Here is a 27,495-nt window from a genome sequence, read left to right on the forward strand (position 1 = left end):
TTTTATTATTATTTATATTTGATATAATGTGTAATGATATGTACCACGTAAGTAGCTGTTGAATGATGTCTGGAAGTTTGATACAGTTCAGTGAAAAATAGACCAATATGTTCTTAGGAAAATACATTTTCATCAATACACTTTCATCTATCACCACACTGTTCTAGAGAATGTACCATTTCTATACGGAACACACATCATGGGGCACAAAATAGGGGCAAAACATACACGCTCAGATTTTTTATTCTTATGTCTCCTTGCCAGTGACAGCCGTGGTGGGAAGCTTTGTGTTATTGGGTTGTACATCCGTCCGGACCATTCTCATTAACGTGATATCTCAGTAACACCTAGAATTTGGTGGTCAAAGGTCAAGGTCACTGTGACCTCACAAAACATGTTTTTGGCCATAACTCAAAAATGTATTTGCCAATTATGACATGTTCACACAAATGTCTAACAGGATAAAATGTGAAGACATTTTGGACAGACATGGATGTAAACTGCAACTGGACATTGCCAAAGTTAAATGAGACAAGCAGAGTATGTGTGAGAACTTACTATGTGCAGCATGAGATAGTCCTCCAGACCGGTTGCACTGTCAATCCTGACCAGGATGCCATCTTTCAGGGAGGTGCTGAAGCCGACGGTCAGCTTGTCTGTCCTGGTGCTCGGTCTCTCGTTGGCTGGCCACTTGAATGTGATGAGACCTCCTCCTTTGCCAAAGATGTACGTCGTCCCAGCTGGAAAGAGCAGGAGGAGGATATATGAACAATGAGCCCAACTCTGAACTAATGTCATGAACTTTCCTCTCTTTCTGTAATCGTCTCAGCTTGGATCTGCTGACATACTGCGGTAAGCGTATCGTCTCATTTCCGGTTGCCAGCGTTTCTGTGTTACTGGTAGTGTACTTAAGCTGCTCTAGCACAACCAAGTCAACTTAGTTATATATATATGTATATATATATATATACACATATATATATGCTTCCTTTAGGCAATGTTATTAAAAAACACTCCATATGCTTTCATTGTTATGCAGATGATACCCAATTATATCTATCGATCAAGCCAGACGAAACCAACCAGTTAACTAAACTTCAAGCATGCCTTAAGGACATAAAAACCTGGATGACCTGCAATTTCCTGATGTTAAACTAAGACAAAACTGAATTTATTGTACTTGGCCCCGAAAGCCTCCAAAACAAATTTTCTAATGATATAGTTACACTAGATGGCATTGCCCTGGCCTCCAGCAACACCGTAAGAAATCTGGGAGTTATCTTTGATCAGGATATGTCGTTTAACTCCCACATAAAACAAACCTCAAGGATTTCCCTCTTTCATCTACGTAACATTGCAAAAATCCGGCACATCCTGTCTCAAAACGATGCAGACAAATTATTCCATGCATTAGTTACTTCTAGACTAGATTACTGCAACTCCTTATTATCAGGCTGCTCCAATAATCTTTAGATTCATTTGGAATGATAAACCTGAAAAAATTAAGCACAGTTGTTTGTATCATACATGTGAAACTGGTGGCCAACAATTGTTTAATAACCCTAATTGTTTTTTACCCAAGCTATTTCTGTCTATAAGTGGTTCATTTGTGGGTAAACGTTATGCTTTTTTTTTTCCAATTTTCCCAGCCTTCTATGATAAAATGAGTTTACCCTTTTTACTAATCTCTCCCCTCTTTTTTAATATAAATTAAATGTCTTTACGGTTTTAATTTCAGTCTCGTCCACCAAAGAATTCAGTAGAGGCCAGACAACAGTTGCTATTTGTATAGATAACAAACACGTTTCGCTGGCCTCTACTTTAAGATAATCATATTTGTTTTGTGAAGGATATTGGATATCGAGGGAGATTATCTTACATATGACTGTATCATTTCTAAATATGGGGATGTATGTGAATTATTACTATATGCAGCTATTGTCTGCAGTATATTTATTGTGGAGAACTATGATAAAAAAAATGTCAGGATAATTTAGGTGACTGTCACCTGTGCATACGAAATTATAAATGGTTGGCGAATTGTAAAATCAACTCATGCTGTATGTATCATTTTTTTATGTCCTCTGATAATATAACCTCTCATCAACATCATTTTCACATACCACTTCACCATCCTGATTAAAGTATTTTAGGTTCATTTATTTGTCATCTTGTTATTTATGGGCTTTCCAGCTAAAGATTTTATATAATATATTACAGACAACAGAAATGCTTAAATTATGGAGAATAACTGAGGATGATATCTGTAGATTTTGTGCCGATGAGGAGGAAGATATTATGCATTTATTTTGGTATTGATCAGTTGTTGCATTCTTTTGACAGCAGGTGGCAGATCGGTTGTCTGAAAAAGCAATCCTTTTCCATGCTTCCCCTCATAATATTATTTCAAGATGATCATAATACAATTTTGATCACCGTTGTATTACTTTGCAAAGTTTATATATTTGCTACTCCATAAAAGCTGGTATTGAACTCCTTCATTTAATTTCCCAAACATTATTATTTATAGGAAAAGAATGATGAAAGGTAGAGCAAAAAGCTCAAGTATAAATAAATGGGAAATCCTAATAATATCAAAACATTTGGCATTCCGCCAATTGTTTTGTGTTTAAAAAAACATGTGAACACACAAACTGGTTGTCTGTACACGTGAACACATGTGCCTGTACCGCATATGTGCGACGTAAGCTTTTGTTTTCTGTGTGTACACGCAGATCTAGAGCTGCAATAAAAAAAATATTAAACCCCTGCTGAGACCGTCTGACACTTCATCTACCTCACTGCTCCCTCTCAATAAATCCATACACCCCACCGGCTCCCAGGTGATATACGGCTATTTTACTGCCGACGGCATGCAAGCTTTCAAGAAGACTCGGCACAGGTAGACATCGTTAAGACTGACGCACTAATAAAATATAAGGAAAAAAGTAATTCGAGTACGATTAATTCTTTCTGTTTTTCAACTGTCCAACAAACTCATACATCTCTCTCTCTCCCTCTCTCTCTTTATTTATTTGATAGGAAACAATAGATGGATAGTACTGGAACACAGACACTTGGGTTATTGGTAACCAAGAAGTACCTGGAGGTTTTGCCACTCACCATGACCTCCCTTCAGTGATGCTGAAGAACTGTATATGGAGATTGGTGGAAAGGAGCGCTGCCATGCCACATGCAGGTGATGCTGCTCAGGATGAGCGTATGACACTGATGCCACCTGAGCTCGGGTGGCACTCGCAGAGTTCTGCTTTGCAGAGGCAGCGATACAACCCAGAATCAGCCATCCCATCCAGGCGGTCTGATAGAGGACGATAAGACCGGGGGCTTGGCAGGAGCCTCCTTTCATGAGACCCCATAAAGGTAAAGCACCCATGGGGCACATGATGGGAGGCGAATCGATTCAAACGGAAACCCAGCACAAAGCAGTGTTCTGCAGGGCAACAGTCTCATGATTGAGAAAACCTCATAACAACAAAGACCGTCAGCCCGATATCTCCAGAGAGCTCACACACATTGCCGCTCAAGAGATACGGTAGGTTGAGATTAGTGAACTACAGGAAAAATGCAAACTGTCAGATAAAAATGATATAAAAATCCTGAAACATACACACTTGTCCTATGGCCTAGAGGTAATTGTATTACATAGAGTCAGGATGGAAGGACACCTCCTGCCTCCTCCTCTGCACAGGAGCTATTTGCCAGCTCACTATAGCTGCTCCTCATGTGTTACTCACTCCTCCGTCTCTCTGCCTATCGCTCCGTCTCCGTCTCTCTTAAAAAAGGACGTCTACGGGCAATCTCGCAAAGGAAGAAATTTCAAAGCCACACAGAAGGACACTGTCTGATCCTGTGCAACTTGCAAAGTTACTTGGTACCAGAGAAGTCACGAAACAGAATACTGTATATCCACCGGACCGCTTTCTGTCTACTTCTGCATGCTCCCCTTGTTTTTCTTTCTGTTTCACGTCCTGAATATTTTAGACGTATCCATTAAAATCAGTCAGCAACAAGAAAAATCCTTTTCTTTGGTTTGCTCCCGGTCTCCCTTTTCCAAAATAACCTCTCGTCTGATGTACGCTCAGTCATGCCACAAGCACTTCGACACAAGACGGCAGCAATGATCTGGATCCCAGAGAGAGGGAGAGAAGGTGGGAGGGGGGGTAGAGAGAGAGAGGGAGACAGAGAGGAAGGGGGAGAGAGGGATAGAGAGACAGAGAGAGAAGGAGAGAGAGAGATGGAGAAAGAGGGAGATAATGGAATTTTAACCAGACCTTTATTTCTTTTTTAGTTCCGATTACACAAGTTTTGCTGTTATCAAAAATTACAACAAAACTACTTCATGCAAAAACCCAAAACAGAAAAAAGAAAAAATATTTAAAAATAAGAATAAAAGTTGGAATATTCAGAACCAATGAGTTCTCTCTGACTGAACACAGCACATCCTGCTCACTCCAAATGTTCACAAAGGCTTCAGTCTTTTTTGTCAGTCTGTAAAACGCAAACTCCACCCTGAGCTGTGCTGACGGCAGCCCAGTGAGCATCACAACCACATCCATCTTCTCACACCTTTCTGGCTAATTTGGCCAGTCATGAAATGAAATTCATTAGTGTGTGAACAGACTTTTTTCTTTGAAGAGTAGTGTGGACCATAGATAAACAGAGAAGAAGAAAAGTGTTCTCCTAAGCCCTGAAACGACGACTGCAGTTGGCTGAAAAGTCTACCCAATCTGGAACACTGAATGAACAGATGGTGTGTGGTTTCTGTCTGCGAGCAGAAAGGACAGCCGTCCCTTGTGCCAGGATTGATGTGCACCAGATACCTGTTTGTAGCTATGGCCCCATGTACAATCTTCCACTGGAGGACGCCTGTCCGTTTGTCAACGGGGGGGTTGTACAGGGACCGCAAACAACCTGAGCGGATAACCTGATAAGCTGCTTTTTTTCCCCCAGAGTTTCAAAGACTCCCAACTCAGGATGTCCTCCTCATCTTGCCACTGTCCCATAGCAGGAGAGACAGCCAGGGAAGGAAAGACATGGATCTCATGCTGACACAGGACAGGACCTGAGAGGTGACGGAAACTGTTTCCAAACAGCGGCTCCTCAAAGAGCCACATCCCTGGTGTCATCACGGCTTTTCGACGGAACGTTAAAACCTGCCACGCCTTTAAAACAGACTGGTAAAAAGGTGTCACACCAGTCAAATCGATGGACTTGGGCTGAGCAGGAATAGGTATTTGTCATACCCAAGGCGTCCAGCCCTCCTCAGCAGCACATAGGCATTGTCAATCCATGGCAGGCCAAAACGTAAAGCAGTCTCTGACCTGTCTGCAGCCTGAAAACTGTGATGCGTGATACGATGTTTACCAGGCCCTGTCCTCCCTCCTGTACCGGCAGGTACAGTATTGCTGATCTCAGCCAGTGGTGTCTTGACCAGAAGAAATCCACAACTGCTCTCTGAATTCCTTCAATCAGGCCCCGTGGTGGAGGTAAAACTATCAGTCTGTGCCAAAGGGTCGAGGCAACCAAGTTATTGACGATCAGGACCCTCCCCCTATAGGAAAGCTGAGGTAGCAGCCATTTCCATTTAGACAGTCTAGCACGCACTCTCTCCATAGCAACCCCCAGTTTTTCCTCTGAAATTCCTCTGTTCACAGAAAAAAAACACCCCGAATTTTCATGCTCTGCCTTCTCCAGCTGAGGTTTCCTGTTATCTTTGGTGTTTCCTTGTTGCCCACTGCCCAACCCGCAACGCTTCACTTTTCTCCAAGTTCACCTTTGCTGAAGACGCCCTTTCATACAAGTCCAAACTACTACCCAGGAGCTCCACATCCCTCTGGTCTCTGACAAGCACATTAATATCATCAGCATAAGCAGACACCACCAAACCTTCTCCAAAACCAAAAGCTCTTGAAGTGGAAAAAAGAAAACCATGGTCAACCCTGTCAAATGCTTTATCCTGATCTAATGATACGATTCCAACATCAATATTGTACAATTTACAAATATCATGCAAGTCTGTCATTAGAGAAAGATTATCCATGATGGATCTGTCCGGTACACAGTATGACTGGTCTCTGTGGATTATTAATTCCAGAAAGTTTTTTGACCTGTTGGCGAGTACTTTTGAAATAAGTTTGTAGTCTGTGCATAACAAAGCTAATGGTCTCCAGTTCTTAAGAAGAGCCAAATCTCCTTTTTTGGGTAAAAGTGAAAGAACTGCAAGCCGACAGAATGCAGATAACAGGCGTGTCTGAGAGCACACCTGCAGCACCTCCCACAGGTCAACTCCCAAAAACTTCCAGAAGTGCTTATAAAAGTCTACAGGCAATCCGTCCAGTCCAGGAGCTCTACCAGGAGCCATCTGTCCCACAGAAGCAGTGGGCTCCTCCAGGGAGATGTTGGAATCGAGGATAGCTCTGTCCTCGGTGCCCAGCTGAGGAAGCCCCTGCAGCAGCACATCCACACACTCTCTGTTACAGTCCTCCATCCTGAAGAGGGCTGCTGTAGAACTCTTCGGCACGTTGTCTCATCTCAGCCAGGTCAGTTGTCATTGTACCATCAGGGAGACGGAGACAGACCATCTGTTTGGTCTGAGAGACGGGTTCTCCAGGTTAAAGAAGAAGGCGGTGGGAGCATCCATGTCTCGTGTCAGGTCACGCTGTTGAATCGTGACCTGACCAGAGACCCTTTGACTCGTGACTGTCTGTGCTGTTGTGAGTGGATAGACTGTTTTCCAAATCCCTGATTTATTTTTCTAAATCCTGAATGATTCTTTTAACTCTCACTGCGGAATGACTTGTATATACTGTTGACAGAAAAGTCGTTATTAAAACTTTCTTGGGTTCTGGAACTGAGCCAACCGCTTAAGGGTTCTCAAATTAAAGAGATCTGATGATGAAAGCAGTTTAAGTGGTTTATTTCCATCCAAACCATGGTTTCTGCAGCGCAAAAAGTACATAAACCAAATTAGTAATATAAATTAAATACCAAGTAATAAAATGAACGATCACGAGCTGTTCTGAATTATAATGAATAAACAGCTTGAAAACAAGGGAATGCAAATTAACATCAATGAAAATAACAGGCTTACATTCACAGGGTGGCATAGCATGCGGGTTGGATGGAGCAGCAGAGAGATCTGCAGTTCTGCTGAGGGCCTTATATAGAGTTGTGAAACACACCTGACTGCAATTGGCAATCAGGGGGAGGGGGATGATTGGTTTCAGTGGCTTGAGGCACACCTGACTGTAGTTGTCCAGCAGGCAGGGGATTGATTGTGATTAGGTTATCCTGTCCAACAGTGGCTGCAATTTTGACAGCATGAGAGAATTCACAACACTTGTATATGTGCCCACCACTGACTTAAGGACTCTTTTTTCCTTTGTCTCCAGATTCCCCAGAACATCGCAAATATCTCACAGAAATCGCTGTCCTGAAGCAGCTTAACATTAAGGTGCCAGTATGAGCTGCCTTTAGTGGTTGGTGAGATATAAAAATCTAAAGTGACTAAGTGATGGTCAGTGAAACCTGCTGGGTGAATGTGACTGTTCAGTAGCCTGTTACTAAAACCCTGTGAGTGTGTTCCAATCCACGTACTTCTGTACTTACACTTACTATTTTGAGTGCATAAGTGCGTTCACACTGTGAAGTATGGCAAAATGCAGTGCACTCGAAGTACCCGGATGTTGTACTCAAAACGGTCAAATCGTTGAGTGTGGAACGCTGGACACTTTTCACACTCAATTGTCGCCATCTTGGCTACGTAGCGGAAGGGACGGGACCATGACCACTATTCAAACATGTGAAAATGGCGGCAGATGATGCAGGAGCTTTTGCTATGCTGAACAACGTGCCTTGCAGATGTCTATAGGCCACGTAGATAACAGAATAAAACAATACAGTACGTAAACATACTGGTGCATTTCAGCCAACAGGAGGACACATTGTAGGCGTAGGCGACGACGTTGGAAACGTTAGTTCCATTTTGCTTTCATTTTCTCTGTATTCTTGATCAACAAAGCAGGCAGATATTTTGGCGGGTAGTGGACGGGTAAAACCTGAAGGAGGCAGCAGTGCAACACAAAGGATGCCAGCTGCCGTAAAACCCAGAAGAAGAAGAAGAAGATATTTTGGTGGGTAGCGAGCCGCGGTGAAATGTTGCGATCGTCATTTCCGGTAATCGCGCCGCAGAGTATTCGATTTGAGACGACCCTACCCCGTTGAAATTTGCGCACTACTCAAGTAAGAACAGAGTGCACACAGTGCACTACATTGAAGTGCACTTCCGGAAGTACGTGGATTGGAACACACTGTGTGATATGTAAACCCTATCCAGCCTGGCTGCGCTCACATTCCCGTCCCACACCTTACCCCATGTGTACTGCCTAACCTGGGGATGTTTGACCCTCCATACATCTACTACACCAGCCTTCGAAATCATCTGTGATAAAGAGGCGGTTGACTGTAAGTGAGGTTCCTCTCCTGTTCTCTCTAATGTAAAGTTTGTAGAGCAATTCCAATCTTTCCATCATCCCGTCAGGGATGTGTCCGTGACGCAGGAGGTCACTCGTCCCAGCGGTGTCCCCTTCAACAGGTGTTGTGGGTACACCCAGTAGTGTAGTTCGTCCTCTACTGAGGGGGGAATGGTAACCAAACGTTGCTTGTGCTTCTTGGCATCCAAGCAAAGGCTGGCAAACCACCTCTGCAGGAGCCACTGGGTGAGCAGCTGCCATGAACCCTAGCACCTGCATGACAGTCAACACTGTCACCGATGGTCAGCATATGGAAGGTCTTGCGGGCCGTGAAGATCCAAAATGGTTCTGAAGTCTCCCATCTTCTTTGGAACCAGGAAGTACGCAGAGTAAAAAAAACCTCTGTCTGTCGTGCAGACAGACACAGCCTGTTTCTCTAATAAGGCCTGGACCTCTGCTGAGAGGAAATGTATCTACTCCAGAGAAGATAAATCCACCTCCAAAGGCTTCAAAAGGAGAGAATATCCCAGTCTCAGTTCCCTGTCCATCCAATCCACTCACAGCTGTGATATCTTATCTTGGCCCTTTCCACCACCAAGCCCTCCATAAACTGAAGACTGGCCCATTGGGGGCCGACATGGAAAGGGCAGAGCCGCTAATGGGGCCTGATGTCACGTCACTGTGATCCATTACTCCCATCTCTCGTGTTGAGATCAGCCAGGAACAACACCCAAATGACCGAGCCCGGGATGAGGTCCGTGAACTCATCTGGCTCGGCCGTGCATGCAGTCGTAGACCCAGCGGCATTGTGCTGTACCTCCATTCACCCGTGAAGAGATAGATGAGGGGAAAACAGACACGACAGTATTCTCTTCCCCCTGGGTCAAGCTGACCTGAACAGTGTTTCTCCTCGAGGTAATATTTTCAGACCTCACACAGACAATTCTTGGAATGATTTGTGCATGTCGATCTGTGAAATCACTGCAAAAAAACGAGGAGTAACGAGTGAAATACACTGAACTGACTCCGAGGTCCTTGAATGTTTCACCTCAGACAGCTTGTCTTTAATATTATTCAGAACCGCTTGACCGGGTGAGGTATATTTTCACACACCCTCCCTAGTCATTTTCTGCACTGTTGTTTTACTCGAAGCAGGAACTTGTTGACGCAAATGCCTCTCCGCTCAGCCGGATCCGCACGGGGAGGACGATGCCGGGGCGTCTCGGGCCGGGACATCTCGTGAAGTGGAAGCGGTCGTCACGTTGTTTCACTTCTGGCTGGGCGAGAGGCAAAAGACGACTGAGCTGCGAGTTCTCCTCCTCTTAAGTGTTTAAACAGATGAAATTGACCCAAAGAGTCCCTCTGCAGCGATGGGGGCTCCCAGGAGATCATCTCGATTCTTCCACGCAAAAGCCGCGAGTCCCACCCATACACGAGGGGACCCAACCGTGGCTGGAGACATCACACGGCCCACGGCCTTGAATCAAGTTATTCATTTGGCGGACGCTCCGGTCCGGTCAATTTCTGTATCAGAAAAATTCCTTTTCTTGGTCTTCCTCTGGAACCATTGATCGACAGGCTCAATGTAATGCAGAAACATTCATGAGGTGCTTTGCATTGACCATTTATGGTTGAATGTGGGCATGTAGAGTATATGAAGCTGATCCATGTGCGTAAATGTCTAAGTTGATTTGGGATTTATAAAAGGAAATTGCCTGTCACTCATACTGAAAGATTACAAGAGAAACCACCTCATTACTATCACCCTATCTGCTGCTGAAACTCTGTTGCAACTTTCTGGTCGTGGTGCTCTCATATTACCCACATGGCCTCTGTGATTCATCACCACAGTGTCTCTGGCAAACAGAAGCACAGGGGTTATCCAAACAAGAGCTGTAAAAATTGATTGGGCCACTGAACCATGGAGGCCTGGCTCTGCCTCGCTGTGATCCCGGTGAATGAGGCACAATGCGCTCTGGGAGTTACTTCAGTCATTTATGATTTCTATTACATTTTCATTGTGCCTTAGAGGACAATGTGTAATGTCTAATTATTCTAATCTTTAGCTGGTTTAAATTGTTTAAGTAGTTCAAGTAGTTAGCTGAACATCTGGGTTTTTGAGAAAGTGGGGGCTGCCAGTGAAAGAGGTGCACACACTGTGATATGACAAATGTAATTGGTAGAATATCTAGTACAAAAAAATGCAGCTTTTCTTTTAATTTTCAGCTGCAAAGAGGTACCTAGATCCGCTGTCTTGGAACAGAACCAATATGAACCAATTACAGTTAGTTTAATTTATTTGTAAGAGACCATGTACAAAAAAAAAAGTTAATCTCAGATGTATTGTACCAGATTTAGTAGGCAGTATATTTTTGGCATCATTGGGCAAAGATTCCATAATAACCTTTCAGCATATTGTAATTCAAGTGTTCTGAGAGATAACTAGACTTCTGCTCCTCCTCATGGCTCTGTTTTCAGGCTTTAAAAAACCATGTGACCGGAATTTGGCGTCCCTTCACCAGATTTCACAATGGCGGCGGCGTCAAAAACGTTCTAATTTTACAGCTAAACCGTGCACTACAAAATGATTCTGAAAACATCTGAGGAGAGAAATAGGCATTAACGTAACAGAATATTGATTCATATTTGATCAGCACTGCCTAGTTTGACCGTTTGGTCCAGTGATTGACGGCCGGCTCTCATAGACGGCAGCTGGACAGCAGACCTCAGATCAGCTCTTACTGCTTGTTTTCCTCCGGTCTGTGAAATCTTGCAGATTCCGTTAGGAGCACCGGAGGACACAGAGGCACATGATTTTTTTCAGGTTACCTGTTTCATGTACTATTGTCACGATATAGCGACCGTTTTATAAAAATAACTTTTTTAAATCATATTTGCTTGAAAACTTGCCTACTTCGGCTTTAACCTTCCAGGAAAAAGCCGTATAAAAGTTAACTTTCACTGTCAAAAATCATTCCACAACTTGAATTTGTTTTCGGTGAAGAACGTTGTTTTGTCTGGAATGTCCTTGGTTATGTCTACACACATGAGAAATAATCAGAGGTTGACTGTGATAAAAAAAAAAAAAAAACGAGTTCATTCAGGGCTGGTCTAAATCTCTGAGGTGGCTGTTGATACTAACACAACAGTTCCATTAATGGAAAATTAAGCACCACAAAGACGGTGCCTCAGCAGAAATATACAGCGAGGCCTGTCACATTAACATAAAGCATGGTCCTCAGAAATTATTACCCTCCCTAATCTCAGGAACACTCAGATGCAGCATTGCACTGTTCAAATGACCTGTCCAGTGTGATGCATGGCTGTTTTTCCCACCTACGGAAGAACCAGAACCCATTTCCCCCGCCCCTCACTCTTTATTTCTTGTTGTCTTGCTTTTTTACAACTCGATTTATGCAAGGCGGAACAGTGAGGTGCAAAGCTTACATAAAACGCAGAAGGGCAAGGTGAAGGTCAACAAACACATTATCCTCCACTTATCAACTAACGGTGTATTAACACAGCTCATTCCCCTTCTGCATTACACAGAGAAAAAAACATCAGCCTCTCCTTCTCCAACCTCACCTATCTGCACTACCCAGGGAAGGAACACAAAGCTGAGAGCAATAAAAGGGCTTTATCTTGTGCACTTTTTCTAACTACTACTATCCTGACACTCTTGACATCCAGAGAGGAGTGGCTGGAGAGCTAGGCCAGGACTAAAGTTGGGGCTGCTGTGCATAAAGACACAAGCTTCACGGCATACACTTGGTGCTGATGGTCGGGGTAGGGGAGTGGAGGTTGAGGGATCGATGGGAATGATCTAGTACGCAGCAGGGCAAATATAAAGACCAGTGAAGGGGAAAATTGACTCCTGTCACCCCGCTGATTGCTCTGATTGCCTGCCAGCCTGCTCACATGTGACCAGATGGCTCACCCCCATCAATGCCCAGTGAATACCTGTAAGACCTCATGTAAAACCCCCACACTGACCAGTTTATTCCAAATGTTCATCCCTGTATTGAATTCTAGCATCTAACATTTTGGTGCTCAAATGATGAAACCCGGATAGGCAAAATACATTGATTTGTTAACTTATTAACGCTTATTAGCAAAGAGCAGCGTAAACATTCAAGTAGTAGCCTCTCCTTTTTATCAGGCATTGACTGTTGGTTTTGGCTGTTAAAATGACAAATGTTGCTGGTAGAAGGTCATATCTCATTCCCAACTCTTCAAATACCGCCTCTTGGTCAGTGGCCCTATGCTTCAAACTATGATGCTCTAGGTACCACCTCTAGGGTCAGTTTTCGACATGTCAGGGTTGGCGTGTCAGTTTCCTCCTTGTTACACGCGTAGTGTCTTTTCAAAATAAACTTCCATGTTCACAGGAAATGTAAAGTTTCCTCTCGTTACATGCATACAGTCCCTTTTCAAAACTAGAATGGCACTCGGAGAGCGCAGACCTCCGCCAAGCTGCCCGAGTATGATTGCCCCTCTCCGTTCAGCTTGCGCCATCATCCACGTGTATTTTTGTTTATGTTGAGATCAGGGGTACATAGCGGAGCATCTTAAAACACTTCATTCAAACTGGACTGAAAAAAAATAAAACTCACCTAAACCATCTTCGTTACTCTTTCCAACAATCACCAAGTGTGCTTTGGTCGAACTCAACTGTAATTTCACCGAGTTTATTGTCGAAAAACGCAGAATCTACAGTTGTCTCTGCCTCCATCCACCCCCCACTCTCTCTCTGTCTCTCTCTGCAGGCAGAAGGAAAGAGGCAGGGTGATGCGTCATGAACGCGTCATCAGTTACACTGCGCATGTCTTAAAGCCTGTGGTGTTAAAGCACAGGCTGAGCTGAGTTATTAAAAAAAATCCCGAAGCCAGATCATGATCCGGATCACCACCAAAATCGTATGGATTGTTTATTGTGCCACACCCCAGCCCTCCAAAAAATTACATTCAAATCTATCACGGACTTTTGAAGTAATCACCCAAACGGACAAACCAACAAACCAACAAACCAACAAACCAACAAACCAACAAACCAACGGCGGTGAAAACATAACCTCCTTCCTAGGCCTTCGGCCTTGGCGGAGGTAATAAACTTCCAATGTAGGTTTTGGTTTTTAGGTTTACTTATGCAACAATATTACTTGGTTAGGTTTAGGCAACAAAAGTGCTGGGTTAGGCGTTAAGTACGTAAGTTACGTAACAAAAGAATGGTAAAATAAGTCAAAGTTGACTTGGTTTCACACGGGACCCGAACAGCGGTCATCTGCGTGAAAGTCCTGTGTTTGTTTGACCATACCCAGCATCTCCTCCCACCCGCCCTGAACGGGCTAAAAGCTCAAATTAATAGTAACGTACTTAATAGTAATAATAATCATGAAGTTAAACAACAACCACTATGGCTACTAATGATAATACAAAAAAAAAATCAAGTGAATTTAAGGTGCTATTTTTTATTTAGCTGACTGTTGAACAGGCGGTATTTTCCCCAGCCTCTCTAAATAACCTGCATTCATTTGAAGTGGGATCATTGACCAGGCAATGGGCCTGCTAATGAGACATTTATTGCTATAGTTAATCAAGTAACCCTGGAAGATACAGGTAGTTTACTGCAGCAAAGTATCCTCATACAAAGGTTTGTTTGATATCTTCCAATCATCCATCCATTTTCTTCCGCTTATTCGGGACCGGGTCGCGGAAGCAGCAAGCTAAGCAGGGAATTCCCGACGTCCCTCTCCTCAGCAACGTTTTCCAGCTCTCCCTGGGGGACCCCGAGGCGTTCCCAGACCAGACCAGATATATAATCCCTCCAGTGGGTTCTGGGTCTACCCCGGGGCCTCTTACCAGTTGGACGTGCCCAGAAAACCTCCAAAGGGAGGCGTCCAGGAGGCATCCTGATCAGATGCCCGAACCACCTCAGCTGGTCCCTCTCGACGCGAAGGAGCAGCGGCTCTAATTCGAGCTCCCTCCTGATGTCTGAGCTCCTCACCCTATCTCTAAGGCTGAGCCCAGCCACCCTATGAAGTCAGCTCATTTCCTGTTTCCGTTACAAATTAAAAGCCATCCAGCATTTTTTTTTCTCATGTGGACAGAATTTCTTCATTTGTTAACACAATGCTTTTATTCTGAAATCTTTGCAGGAAAATGCAGGGATTTGCACGACTCCATAAGTTAATAGAGTACCGGCTTTTAATTGTGCATTCTTATTATCATTATAATGAAATGAAATGAAATGGCCATTACGAAAGGCAAACTCTATATAGAAAGAAAGGGCTGACAGCAGCAGCGGAGTAGCATCAACGCTGTGGGTGTGGTCACCACACATGTGAGAGACACAACAGTTGCATCCAGTGTGGCCCGGGTGTGAGAAGGAAACAGGAAGTCAAAGGAATTGTCTTTCTTAGAACCTTTTCCTAATGCCAAATTCGCACCAGAGCAATGGCGAAGTGGGGCCTGTGGCGAGTTGCCATGCAATATCAATGGAAAGCTGCGGGGGCTCGCACTTTGCCACTGTCTGGTGTGAATTTGGCGTAATTGCATTTTCTGAATCAATCCAAACACTTGTAAAACATAGGGGTAGACATCACCTTTTCTGTGTCATCATGTTTGGTTCAGGAGATATGATGCGAAATACATAATATGGTTATGGTGGAAAGTAAAATGGCCGAGGCGTTTTTGCGATGGCTCCATATCTGAAAATGTTCAGGGCCCCAAACTGTGCAAGCGTACCAAGTTTCATGCCTTTATGAAAAAGTGAACATCATTTGCACATTTCACCTGGAATATAACCCATTGCTACTGAATCGGGGCCTCATCAGTTGCAACATGTTTATATTGACAATGAGGTAAGAGTGGGAAAATATAAAATAATGGATAAACCTGGCCGAGAATTAATTTCTTAGTACAGTTTTTTGAATTTTTGTATTATTTTGTGTTTCTGCTGCTTAGAAAGCCATTTACAAACTGCCCCAATAACAGAATCCAATGCGAAGCTCTGAACATTCTATCAGATACAAACTGCACAAAGTTTTGTTTATTCTGATAAGAAATGTTGTTATTGTTGTCATTCATATAATATCATCTTAAAGCTCTTTTTGTGCTCTTTATCTTATGCTGCTATCCATGGGCACATCAAATCAGTATCAAGCTAGTTATAAGGGCATTTGCAGTGGCATTCAGAATTTGCCCCATTGCAGCATTAGAGGTCAAAGGTCAAATTCTCTTGACCTGAGTGTCATGACAATGTGACCGTTGGATAGAATATAGTCTAAGCTTTACAATGATATATGACTTCATGATATTGTGTGTTGGTTACCCTCTTTTATACTGGATCTATGTGTAAAATGGTGAAAAAAGATGGACAAATTTGATGATGGAAGGATGAAAAAAGGATGATAGCACATAGAAAAGTTATCATTGCTGCATTGCTATCATGCATTTTCCAACACTAATGATATAGACCTTCAAAAAAATCCCTATGGGACATGGTCCCTCCAAAGTGGCATGACCAGCCCACTGGCACATGGACTATATTGAGCTAATGAGTTGTTGGAAGAAGATACTACATCTCTATATTCGTCTGTACGCTGCCCCTTAGTATGATCAATTTCCAAAAGAGGAGCCATTACCCCTACCACCAGAACAGCTTCAAGACCCTGAAACCTTCATGTGATGTGGATCATGTGACATTCTTTGAATCCATTGATTTTGATAGTTGAAACAGCTGTTGTATGCGATGAATCACAATTTGCCTTAAAAGTTCAAAGGCGTTGAGAATTGGTGAACAGCCAGTGATCAGGTTTATAATAGTCCATCCTTGGACAGACATTCTATCACATTGTAATAGTTTTGCTACAGAAAGGTGGTGACTCAGTGTGAAAGGCGTACTCACTGGTACACGTGCTTCCAAGCACAGTAACCACTGATGAAACTCTCAGACATGTGTGACAGCCATCACTTACCTTTCACATCACACGCACAATCAAATCACACACAGAACTGTAAGCATCTGTTTGCATGTTGTGTCATTGTAGGAATTTGTGGATTATATACTGTAGATGGGGGTAAATATCCACAGGTCACTGCAGATGTATAGTGAGATCAGTAATAGTGAGATCAGTACTCACGGTCATTGCACTGAGTGCCAGTGTAGGACGTCATGGAGCAGTCACAGGTGTAGTTCTCCCATTGCTGGATACAAATACCCATGTTGGCACATGAGTCCTCCTGACAGGTGGTGCTGGGACCTGTGGAAATCCAGCCATTCCCAGAATCACACACCCACACGCACGCACACACGCACGCACACACACACACACACACACACACACACACACACACACACACACACAACTGGGTGTAATACCATACAAATATAAGGGGTAGCACTCAGACTTATAGGAGGTCTTAACCCAAAATGTGCTGTTTGGTGTGGTATACTTTGAAAACACTTTATTCCAAAAAAATGGACTTATGTATATGGACCAAATATGGTGTCACCCATGTCCTTTATTGGCCCCTCCCCTCACATCTCTGCCAGTTTAGGAATGTGATTTGGCCTGAAGCCACATGACTATATATCCAACAGCCCATCTCTGTGTGCCCCATTGACTATGTGGGTGGATGTATATGATTGGTTGTCTTTTATATGTTTCAAATTGTTTTCTGCTCCATACCTACCCTATTTAAATGCTATTTGTGATGTGTTTAATGATGACCCCTGATGAAGGCCATACAAGCCGAAACATGTTGAAGGTCCCATATTGTAAAAAGTGAGATTTTCACGTCTTTTATATTATAAAGCAGAATTAAGTGCCATACAAATACTGTTAGACTATCAAAACACTCAATATATGGAGAAATACACACAGCCCGTATTCAGAAATTGTGCGTTAGTATTTCTGTCCATTTGTGATGTCACAAATATACTATATAGAGACCATTACACGGTTTTAAACATAAACATTCTACATGTGTCCCAGTTTATTTCCTGTTGTAGTGTATGTAAATAACATCATCTGACAGGAAGTAAACATGGACCCAAACTGTTGCCTAGCAATGCAATTGCGTTGCATTCCGTTGAAATGCACTAAAACGGAGCGTTTCAGACAGAGCGTGAATACAGGTATATTCAGGCAGACAGTATGAGGAAAACAAAGGTTTTTTTGAACATTACAGCATGTAAACATGTTCTAGTAGAAACACAAAATACAAGTATGAACCTGAAAATTAGTACAATATGGGACCTTTAAAACAATAACGTTGTTCTGCATGCTACAAGTGTTGCTGTAGTTTTACCTCTTCGGACCTTTTCCCTTCTCCATGCACCTTGGAAGTAGGTGAAGTTGTGCCAGAAATCCCTACTCAGTCTGCTTTTACAACAGTACTTATGTGAAATTTCTAAATATATCTGCTTTAATGCACATAAATCTTCACAATTGTTAGTCTGCATGACCTCATCTAACTCTAAGTCAGGTCAATGTGTTGAATGGAGACTTACCTGGTAAACTGATGCAAGCTGCTCCGTTAAAGGAGCTGTTCAGAACCAAATGAACCGATGATGAGTCAGAGGAGTGGATTGAATTTTGAAACATACAGTGATCCACTGATCTGGTTCAGGATTTGATGTATGATGTGACACCAGCAGAAAGCTCATTCATGTTACGTCTGCTGATCCTTCTCTGTTAAATATTTGCCACAGCGCGGTATCACCATCTAGTGACAGTACAGTGTATTGCCGACTCCATAATCCCCAATGGGCTTTGATATGTGATGAAAGCTTGTAATGAAAAGCAGGCAGTACATGGCGATAGAGCTTAAATGACTAATCAACTGATCATGATACATCAGCAAAAAAAGGAAAAATCACACAAGCACACATACAAATGAGACAGAATGCCATGGACAAGACCAACGAACTGTGATTGATGAGATTTTATTTTGAAAAATAAATTGGTCAACCATTACTTTCTTGCAGTACATACAGTCCAGTGAAAAACATTGTTATCAAACCCCATTCAGATTGTCACAGCGAGGAGGACATACAGTACAAGACGTTATTGTCTGTTTGGATTTAAAATGAAACATAAACTAACACATTTATTTCTCTAACATGGGGTTCTGTAAATGAATGTTAAAAAAACAACAACATATAGTACACCCAATGTCCAACTGAATGATATGGCAGGCATAAGAAAAAACAGCTGTACATAAAAGGATTTCCATGCAACAGGTTGTGGAAGGCCAGAACCTTAAGAAGATGACAAAAAACAACTACAAAAGAATGCATGACTTGCACAGGAAGATGGAAACATTTTGTACACAGTGACATTTGCTCGGTCGCGCAAAAATGTTTCAACAGCCCATTTTGATGTAATTACATTAATATGCATGAACAATTGGAAATTAACACAAATAAAATTAAACCATTAGGCAAGTTTTGCTTTGTGAACTATCTGCATCCAGGTATGGCCTGATACAGATTTCCAATGCTGCTGTGATGTCATGGCCTAGTGTACAACTTTTTGTGAGGCAATAACTTTCTTTTTTGTGTTTACATTGTTTTTTTCTTCTTTGTTCTCCCTGTAATTGACCGTTTGCTAAACCCCATCCCATACAGTGATTGTCCAGTCATAGCTTATAGCAACCGTAACTAAGCACCGCTTACTATCTAGAGTAGTAGTAACCTATTGTCACTTCCAAGGCCAAAAGTTCAGGCGTTTCCATCTTACATGTGTCTGACAGCAAAGTTACGCTTCTATCTAAATGTAAAGCAAGGAATCTGTGTGTCTGTGGGTTTGTCCATTCATCCGATCTACTTCACACACGGGTGTATTGCTGGGGACCCAACGATATGCAGTGTTGAAGTTGGTGCACTTTGGACACGCAACATTCTTTACGTCTATTTTCTTTTTTTGGAAGGCCATTTCAGCAAATAACATCTTATAGATTTTGTGTTTAGAAGACATAAAAATGTGTGTTAACACAAAGTTTGTTTGTGTTGACGCGCTATATTTTTTACACGTTAAAACAAAAATAATTAGATTGATTTTCTAAGCCTTAAAGTGGACATGAAGCAGTCAACCAAGTTAATCTGGTTTACTAGATGGATTTCCACTCTACTCAACAAATATGTAACAAACATGACAAATGTCAGCATTTCAAAAAAAGATCTCCATTTTTAACTTTTCTGGCCGCCATGTCGCAGTACTCTAGTCTGTGACATCACCAGGTTGGTTGGCTCGGCTGAGTTACACAGATACAACGGTAGAGACCGTGAAAGACGGAGACTGAGGAGACACTGGACAGAAGAAACAAGAGAGGGGACACTATTGTATTGTTCCTGGATGTAAAGATGAGTTTTACAATGTTAAAACCAAGGACAAAACAGTCCATTTCATAAACTGACACTGAAACGGAGATCAGTAACGTTACTGCAGCGCTGGTAGTGGAGCGGATAGTGGAAAAATCATGCAAATAGTGATACAAGCACCAAATTTGGCATGATGATTCCCGAGGGGTCACTTAGCAAATATAAACGATCGGCCACTTGAAAATCCAAGACGGCGGCCATTTTTCAAGATGGCCGCCAAATTGACCTGCCGTTAATGGTTTCTCTCATAGAAATTCATCTACTTGGTCAATTTGAGTGATCTTGGTGTCAAATGATGTGTTTTCTAGCATGCTGGATCTTATTTTGATAGTTTTAACAATTTTTAACTTCAATATGGCGGCCATTTTTCAAGATGGCTGTCAAATTTACTCGCGGAGAATGTTTTTCTTAAAGAAATGCATGTACTTGGTCAACTTGAATGATTGTGATGTAGAATTATATGTTTTCTGGTATGCTATCTAATCTAATAAGTTTTACAGCTTTAACATCCTCCAATACGTTTTTTTCTACTTTTTGGCTGTCCGGTGAGTCTTTGCTTTGTGGTGTTTGCATGGCTCAATTGGCTTGTAGGCCTACTGTTGTAGATATCAATAGCTGCTGTTGCCATAGGTGTAGGGGCTTAGTGGTAGAGGTAGCACCTTTGTTTCAGAAGTCAGACTCATTCTCCAGGATGGACTACTGGCACTGGTTCACACTACTTGCCCAACTCTCACCTGTGGCTCCATGAAGTTGCTAGTGCACGGCAATGACCACACCCCGGGACACCATGTTGGCTCACGGGCTGAACTAGGTGAGGGTAGCACACAGAGAGTCTCTCTGTGATGGAGTATGTCTAGCTCCAAATTTCAAAGTGCATAGAGTCAACGAACCAGCCATCTTTATCCATGAGGTTCCCACACCAACATATCTATCAGTTGCCTCTTTCTGGTCTTGGCAAACACAGACAGGCCAACATACATAGCAAAAGGTGTCTTCCTGTCCTTGGAGTGCCTGTGGACCTGCGATCCTTCCCTGTATTTGGCAAAACAGCTCTACTGTAACAGTTGCAAGGTCAGATTTTGATGCGCCATTCTGCAGTTGTGACTTGATATCAGCCCCATCTTCAATCATACATACAAACTGAAGCAGGGATGGTGTGACGGTATCTTCAAGGTACCCATCATGAGACGTGCTGTTGAATTCTGATTTATGCAGGTGGACTGCTTCTCCATATTTGCTTCCTTCTTCTGGGCCAGGTCTTCTTTCTTCTGCAGCTGTTGGGCATTCAGATAGGCTCGTTCTCGTTTGTACAGAGCAGCCAAGCAAGCAGGATGACATCTCCAGCACTCAGATTGGGAAGGAGCTTTCCATCACTGAAGGATTTTGCACATTCATTTGGTCTTTCATTCAGTTTCATGGTCATTGCTTATCTTAAGTTGCCCCCTTCTTCCTCGCACAGAAAGCATTTGGGGGATAGAGTATCTCTGACCCTCCGTGGTATTTTGTAACAGCTGCTCTCATCTGTAACAGTTGAAGTAGTTGATCTCTTTTCAGCTCTTTGTAACTTGGTGTTATTTTTCATCAAGGTTTCCTCTATCCCACTACCGTCGTCTAGTCTTGCTGGGTCACGCTTGACTGGTAGCTGACTGACTGCATGGAATCTGGGAATTTTCCTCGCCAAGAGGCTGTACCCATCACCTAGTCTTTTGTTGGGATTTATATGTGGAGAAGTAAGGCCCTCATTCTTGTCCATTTGACAAAGGCAACACTTGGCCCAGTCAGTGTGCCAACATTTTTCAGTTGATTTTTGGTTTAAAGCCATTGTAATGTTTAGGGTCGAAGGTTTATCCTTTTACCACCCTGTATCACGGGCACTTTCTTGTATGGGATACAGCTAGGCTCATGCATTATTTTACGCAATCTGTACACTATCTGGATAACTGAAACCCCATTATCCTTGGCTCGGCTCTCCCCGGCTTGCACATCCTGTCGATTCAGGTGTGGCTGCTTAAAACTGATCAGGGGTTGGTAGTAAGCAGCATTTGGGACACTAAGTATAATGCTGAATCCTACTTAGCTGATGTTAAACCCAATTCTGAGTTACACAGCAGCGATTGTCACCAGTGTGCCCTGGTAATGCCCAACAATCACTCCTTTACAGTTTTCTGCTGTTGTGACAATTCTGGCAGTTGGGTTGGAACCTTATGGATAAAGATGGCTGGTTCGTTGACTCTATGCACTTTGACATTTGGAGCTAGACATACTCCATCACAGAGAGACTCTCTGTGTGCTACCCTCACCTAGTTCAGCCCGTGAGCCAACATGGTGTCCCGGGGTGTGGTCATTGCCGTGCACTAGCAACTTCATGGAGCCACAGGTGAGAGTTGGGCAAGTAGTGAGGACCAGTGCCAGTAGTCCATCCTGGAGAATGTGGCTGACTTCTGAAACAAAGGTGCTACCTCTACCACTAAGCCCCTACACCTATGGCAACAGCAGCTATTGATATCTACAACAGTAGGCCTACAAGCCAATTGAGCCATGCAAACACCACAAAGCAAAGACTCACCGGACAGCCAAAAAGTAGAAAAACACTTATTGGAGGATGTTAAAGCTGTAAAACTTATTAGATTAGATAGCATACCAGAAAACATATAATTCTACATCACAATCATTCAAGTTGACCAAGTACATGCATTTCTTTAAGAAAAACATTCTCCGCGAGTAAATTTGACAGCCATCTTGAAAATGGCTGCCAAATTGCAGTTCAAAATTATTAAAACTATCAAAATAAGATCCAGCATGCTAGAAAACACATCATTTGACACCAAGATCACTCAAATTGACCAAGTAGATGAATTTCTATGAGAGAAACCATTAACGGCAGGTCAATTTGGCGGCCATCTTGAAAAATGGCCGCCGTCTTGGATTTTCAAGTGGCCGATCGTTTATATTTGCTAAGTGACCCCTCGGGAATCATCATGCCAAATTTGGTGCTTGTATCACTATTTGCACGATTTGACTGGAAAATGGATGTTAGCCGCTCCACTATGGCTAGTGGCACTGAAAGAGTCCTCCAACAGGCACTGAGTCCAGCTGCTGCTGACTGTCTCCACAGAATGTGGACTGACTGTCTCTGTGTCTCCATCTCCCGTCCTCCTCTCTCTGATCACCTGTCTCTGTCTGTCCATCTGCCGTCCTCTCCCCTCTCTGATCACCTGCCTCTCCTCTTCTGATGTCTCATTCAGACCGCTTCCGCTAGCTATAGCTACCCGGCTCAACATTAGCATACCAAAACTACCGTCACAAAGTAAAACTTTTTTTTCCTAAACGTGATCTATGTCACCAAAACAATCACTTGAGAGATTATCGGTCCAATGTTACCTGTGTTCTCCTCCGTCTCTCCCTCTCTTGAAGCCTCGATTACAACGTTACTCCCAAGCCAACACGCACACGGACACCACCGACTCGGTGGGCTGCTGTCACTGTCAGCGGCAGCACCGGGCGGTTTGGGCGAGGGAGCCCCAGTAGTCGCACACCGATGTTGCCACCACACATTCCGCTTTTCTGTTTGTCCCCCAAAACAAAGGTGACTGGCCGCCGTATATCCTCAGCACCATTTCTGTAGTGGCTTTAACACTAACTGCCGAAAAGGCGTCACAAAATGTCTGGTGGCAAATTAAAAAGAAAATCATAGCCATCATAAACCAACATGGCGGCTTGCTAGCTAGATAGCTTGGTAGAAATTAAGAAACTAAAATTGTCACATCTTTGGTTTCAACAACTTTTTTTAAATCTGACTTCATGCAACGTGGTTTTTCTAATATATTTGACCACTACAAGTGCAAAAACATGCACGTTTCATGTCCTCTTTAAGGCGTGTTGACACGCAAATACCTGTCACAGCCAGCGGGTTGTTTCATACTGGTCAAATAGGGGTTTTAAAATAGAAGTCTAAGGCCATATTTGGCTATGCTGTTTTCCAACTGTTTGTGTGTAGTGGAGCACACAAACCAAAACATCTGGCTAAGCTATAGCTCACCTTGAGTCCTGTAATTAACTTTATCATGATGATGCACTGGAAGTTTACCTGAGACAGACTCTTAGGATAGTTGTCATCCTCAAAGCCTTTTATTAAGTAAAGGTGAAACATATTGACTGAAAATACTCAACAAGTAGCTTATTATGAATTTTCTACTGTAAACATCGGAAAATTAAATTTGTCACATGTTCATGAATGGTGTTATGTTACCAAGGAGCTGTGTTTCTTATAGAAGAAGCAAAATTAAAACTGAAATATCAATTTAAGTCACATTTTATAAATCCGTCCTCCATAAAAATGACATTATGTGCGTAGCCATCAAATGCATATATCTGAGACCAACTCACAGAGTTAATGTTATTTCGCTAGCTGGAGCTAATCAAATTTACATTTCAGTAAACTCAACAGTTGCCAACTAAAAGTGATTAACTGCTTTTGTCTACTTTTGTTTTAAGTCAAGGATCCGTTGTTTGAAAAATTACTACAAACTTCCAGTGGTACATCAGTATTACCGTTACCATTGTAAAATACACATGTGCAGTGCTAGAATGGAAAGCTTAACAGGCATAGCAACAATAACTAAGGGGGGGTGAGGCTTAGTAAAGGGTCAGTTAGATATGTTTTGTATGATGTCTCTGAATGTGAATGTACTGTATCTCTGTACAATCAAATGAATACATGTCTTTGTACCTACACACCTGAACCAGCCACTCATAGGGACCTCTGTAGTATCTTCTAATATGATAATATTCTTTAAGACTCTAAACATTCACAACCTTCAGAAAAAAAAGAAACTTTACAAAAGTATGAGAGATAAAAATGGAGCACCTGGCAGTATTTTGTGTCACTGCACTGGCAAAAAACTGCTCTGATGGTGATCACGACGGCACTGACAGTGGGCGACCAATGTGGCCGATAACATGTGATGGGGCCTGACTCTAGCACTGGGTAAGTGAGGCAACGAGTAGAGTTAATAGAACGGAGGGACCTCCGTATGGATACAAGGCTATGGAGCTACTGTTTGCATTGAGCAGGTAGAACGGGCTGCTGGAGCTGGAGTTGGAGTTGACGTTTGTGTTGTAGTAGTCTAAATCACGGGGGGACGGTGTACCTTCACATCCACGCTCAATCTGTCCGCTGCGAAACAAGGCGTCACTAAGGAGATCTGGCAGGCGACCGTTGAGGTCCACCGACGCCAGGCAACCCTGGTAGCCTTCTCTGGAAGCCACCAGTTTAGGCAGGCTGCCGTACATGCCTGGGCCCAGTCCTGCGATGAAAAGATCACCTGGGGTGTAGAAAAACATAGAGAACACTGTAGGAGGATCTTATCTTATACATGTCCACATTATAAATTCTGTCTTTATATATCAGTTTCTTGCAGATCTTTGCCATCTTCATTTGTTGTCGGGGTAAAGTAAATTCTGCGGTATTTTATCAAGTAAATAGGAAATGTACTTAGCTATATTAACCGCAACGCATACCCGCTAGACAGATGTTTTGTCGTAGCATGGTGTTGGAAGTTATACTGTACAATGCAGCACGATTTAAAGGTCCCAATGTAAAAAGTGAGATTTTCAGGTCTTTTACATTATAAAGCAGGTTTAAGTGCGATATAAATACTGTTAAATTATCAAAACTCTCAATATACAGAGAAATACACACAGCCTGTATTCAGCAATTGTGGGTTTGAAACAAGCCGTTAGGATTTCTGTTCATTTGTGATGTCACAAATATACAATATTTAGACCATTACACAGTTTTAAACGTAAACATTCCAAATGTGTCCCAGTTTATTTCCTGTTGCAGTGTATGTGAATAACATCAGCTGACAGGAAGTAAACATGGACCCAAGCTGTTGCCTAGCAATGCAATTCCGTTGCAATTCCATTCAAAGGCACTAAAATGGAGCGTTTCAGACGGAGGGTAAATACAGGTATATTCAAGCAGACAGTATAAGGAAAATAATGTTTTTTTTTAACATTACAGCATGTAAACATGTTCTATTAGAAACACAAAATACAAGTATGAACCTGAAAATGAGCACAATATGGGACCTTTAAACACTCGGCAGTTTGGCAGTCCAACACAGCACTAAACCAGTGTAAAATTGGTTCTGATTAATTAGAACCAAAACACATACAGTAAGCACGCTGGCAGTCTGTCCACAGCTATTCACTTTAGAAATCAACACAGGCAGCATCAGAACTTGTGCTTTTTGTTCCCACTTCCCTAATTGACTTCCTACTAATTGACCCAATTTGCTGCTAGTTACCTCGCTCCACCTAATGCATAGAATGAGCTCTCAATACCACTTACTACACCCTACAAATGTGTTCCCATGGTAAATAATACTGTAGGGAGACTGACCTTTACCTTGGTAAAGTGTAAAAAGACATAGAGAAAAAGAATGCATGACGAATGCCGTAAAATACACACATTTTAATGCACAATTACACATTTTTTAGTAGTTCAACAACATACTGGACACACAAGGAGAGTAAACATGTTAAAGGTGTTAGTCATGTCCTTTGCATACCTTTCAGGTCCAGGTTCTTGGCCCCATTGATACTCTGACTAGTGGCCGTGGCGTCTACTTTCAGCGTGTGGGTGTTGCTGTTGTCTCGGGTGATGGCCACGTTGTGCCACTGGTTGTCATTCAGTGCCCTGTCACTTTTGCCCTTGATGAGGTTGGGCCCATTTCCAAGGTCAAAAACATAGTGAATGTATCTGCAAGAGGAACGTTAGTGAGAGTTACAGATTACTTAAGAAATCTTCATCTTTCTGCCTTCAAAGCTATTCTTTGAAATGTGCACAAACTGGCAGCCCTGAGCCAAAAGGCGAGTGAATTTTGATGACTAATGCTGCATTCACATGGAACCCAGCAGACGGTAGACGGACGACACCTTCTGGACGGCACGAGAAAAACAAGAAAACGGACGGCAAAAAATAAAACAAGCATGCCAATATGTTGTGATGTATTGTTTAAAAATAATGGAATAAAATATATAAAATAAAGTCATTGTGACTCAGAGGAAGAGCAGATCGTCCATCAATCAGAAGGTCGGTGGTTCGATCCCCGGCTCCTCCAGTCACATGTTTGAAGTGTCATTGAGCAAGATACTTAAACTTCAAACTGCTCCTGAATGCTGAGCCATCGGTGTGTGAATGAGTGTTTAGATTAGATCCTAATGGGCAAAGTTGGCACCTTGCATGGCAGCCTCTGCCATCAGTGTATGAATGAATGGGTGAATGCTGACATGTAGTGTAAAGCACTTTAATTGGTCGGAACACTAGAAAAGGCGTTATATAAATGTCCATTTACCATGTAATTATACTAGTAATGCATGAAGCTACAAATACAGATTTCTCTTAATATTCTATTGCAAACTTTAAAAGTTTATACTTGTGCAAGGGAGTTACTGTACGTAACATCCGGGTGTAAATTCCGTTGCAGAAAATCAAAAATGAAGACAGACAAAAGGATTATTTGTGCAACTCCAGTCTTTGAAAGATTTGTATGAATTTGTCTTGTCTTGTAGGTGAATTCTCTGAAATGCCATTCTGCCATTCAACAATATT

At 42.6% G+C, this 27,495-nt stretch overlaps 1 protein-coding gene across 11 annotated transcripts in view; it reads right to left on the reverse strand.

Moving 5' to 3' along the window:
- nrxn3a (neurexin 3a) overlaps positions 1-27,495 on the reverse strand; it is a 188,885-nt gene that overhangs the window by 31,803 nt on the left and 129,587 nt on the right. For all 11 annotated transcript variants that reach the window (XR_012597206.1, XR_012597205.1, XM_074659992.1 and 8 more), the window contains 4 exons: positions 26,453-26,643; positions 25,028-25,201; positions 16,633-16,752; positions 559-740 (listed from right to left, as the gene is read on the reverse strand). Coding sequence is in view for 9 of the 11 variants with exons in the window: in XM_074659992.1 (XP_074516093.1) it covers positions 559-740; positions 16,633-16,752; positions 25,028-25,201; positions 26,453-26,643 (667 nt within the window). In the remaining 2 variants the exon portion in view is untranslated. The remainder of the gene's footprint in view (positions 1-558; positions 741-16,632; positions 16,753-25,027; positions 25,202-26,452; positions 26,644-27,495) is intronic.

This window comes from Sebastes fasciatus, chromosome 15, assembly GCF_043250625.1.
Source record: "Sebastes fasciatus isolate fSebFas1 chromosome 15, fSebFas1.pri, whole genome shotgun sequence".
In the NCBI taxonomy this organism is placed as follows: Eukaryota; Metazoa; Chordata; class Actinopteri; order Perciformes; family Sebastidae; genus Sebastes; species Sebastes fasciatus.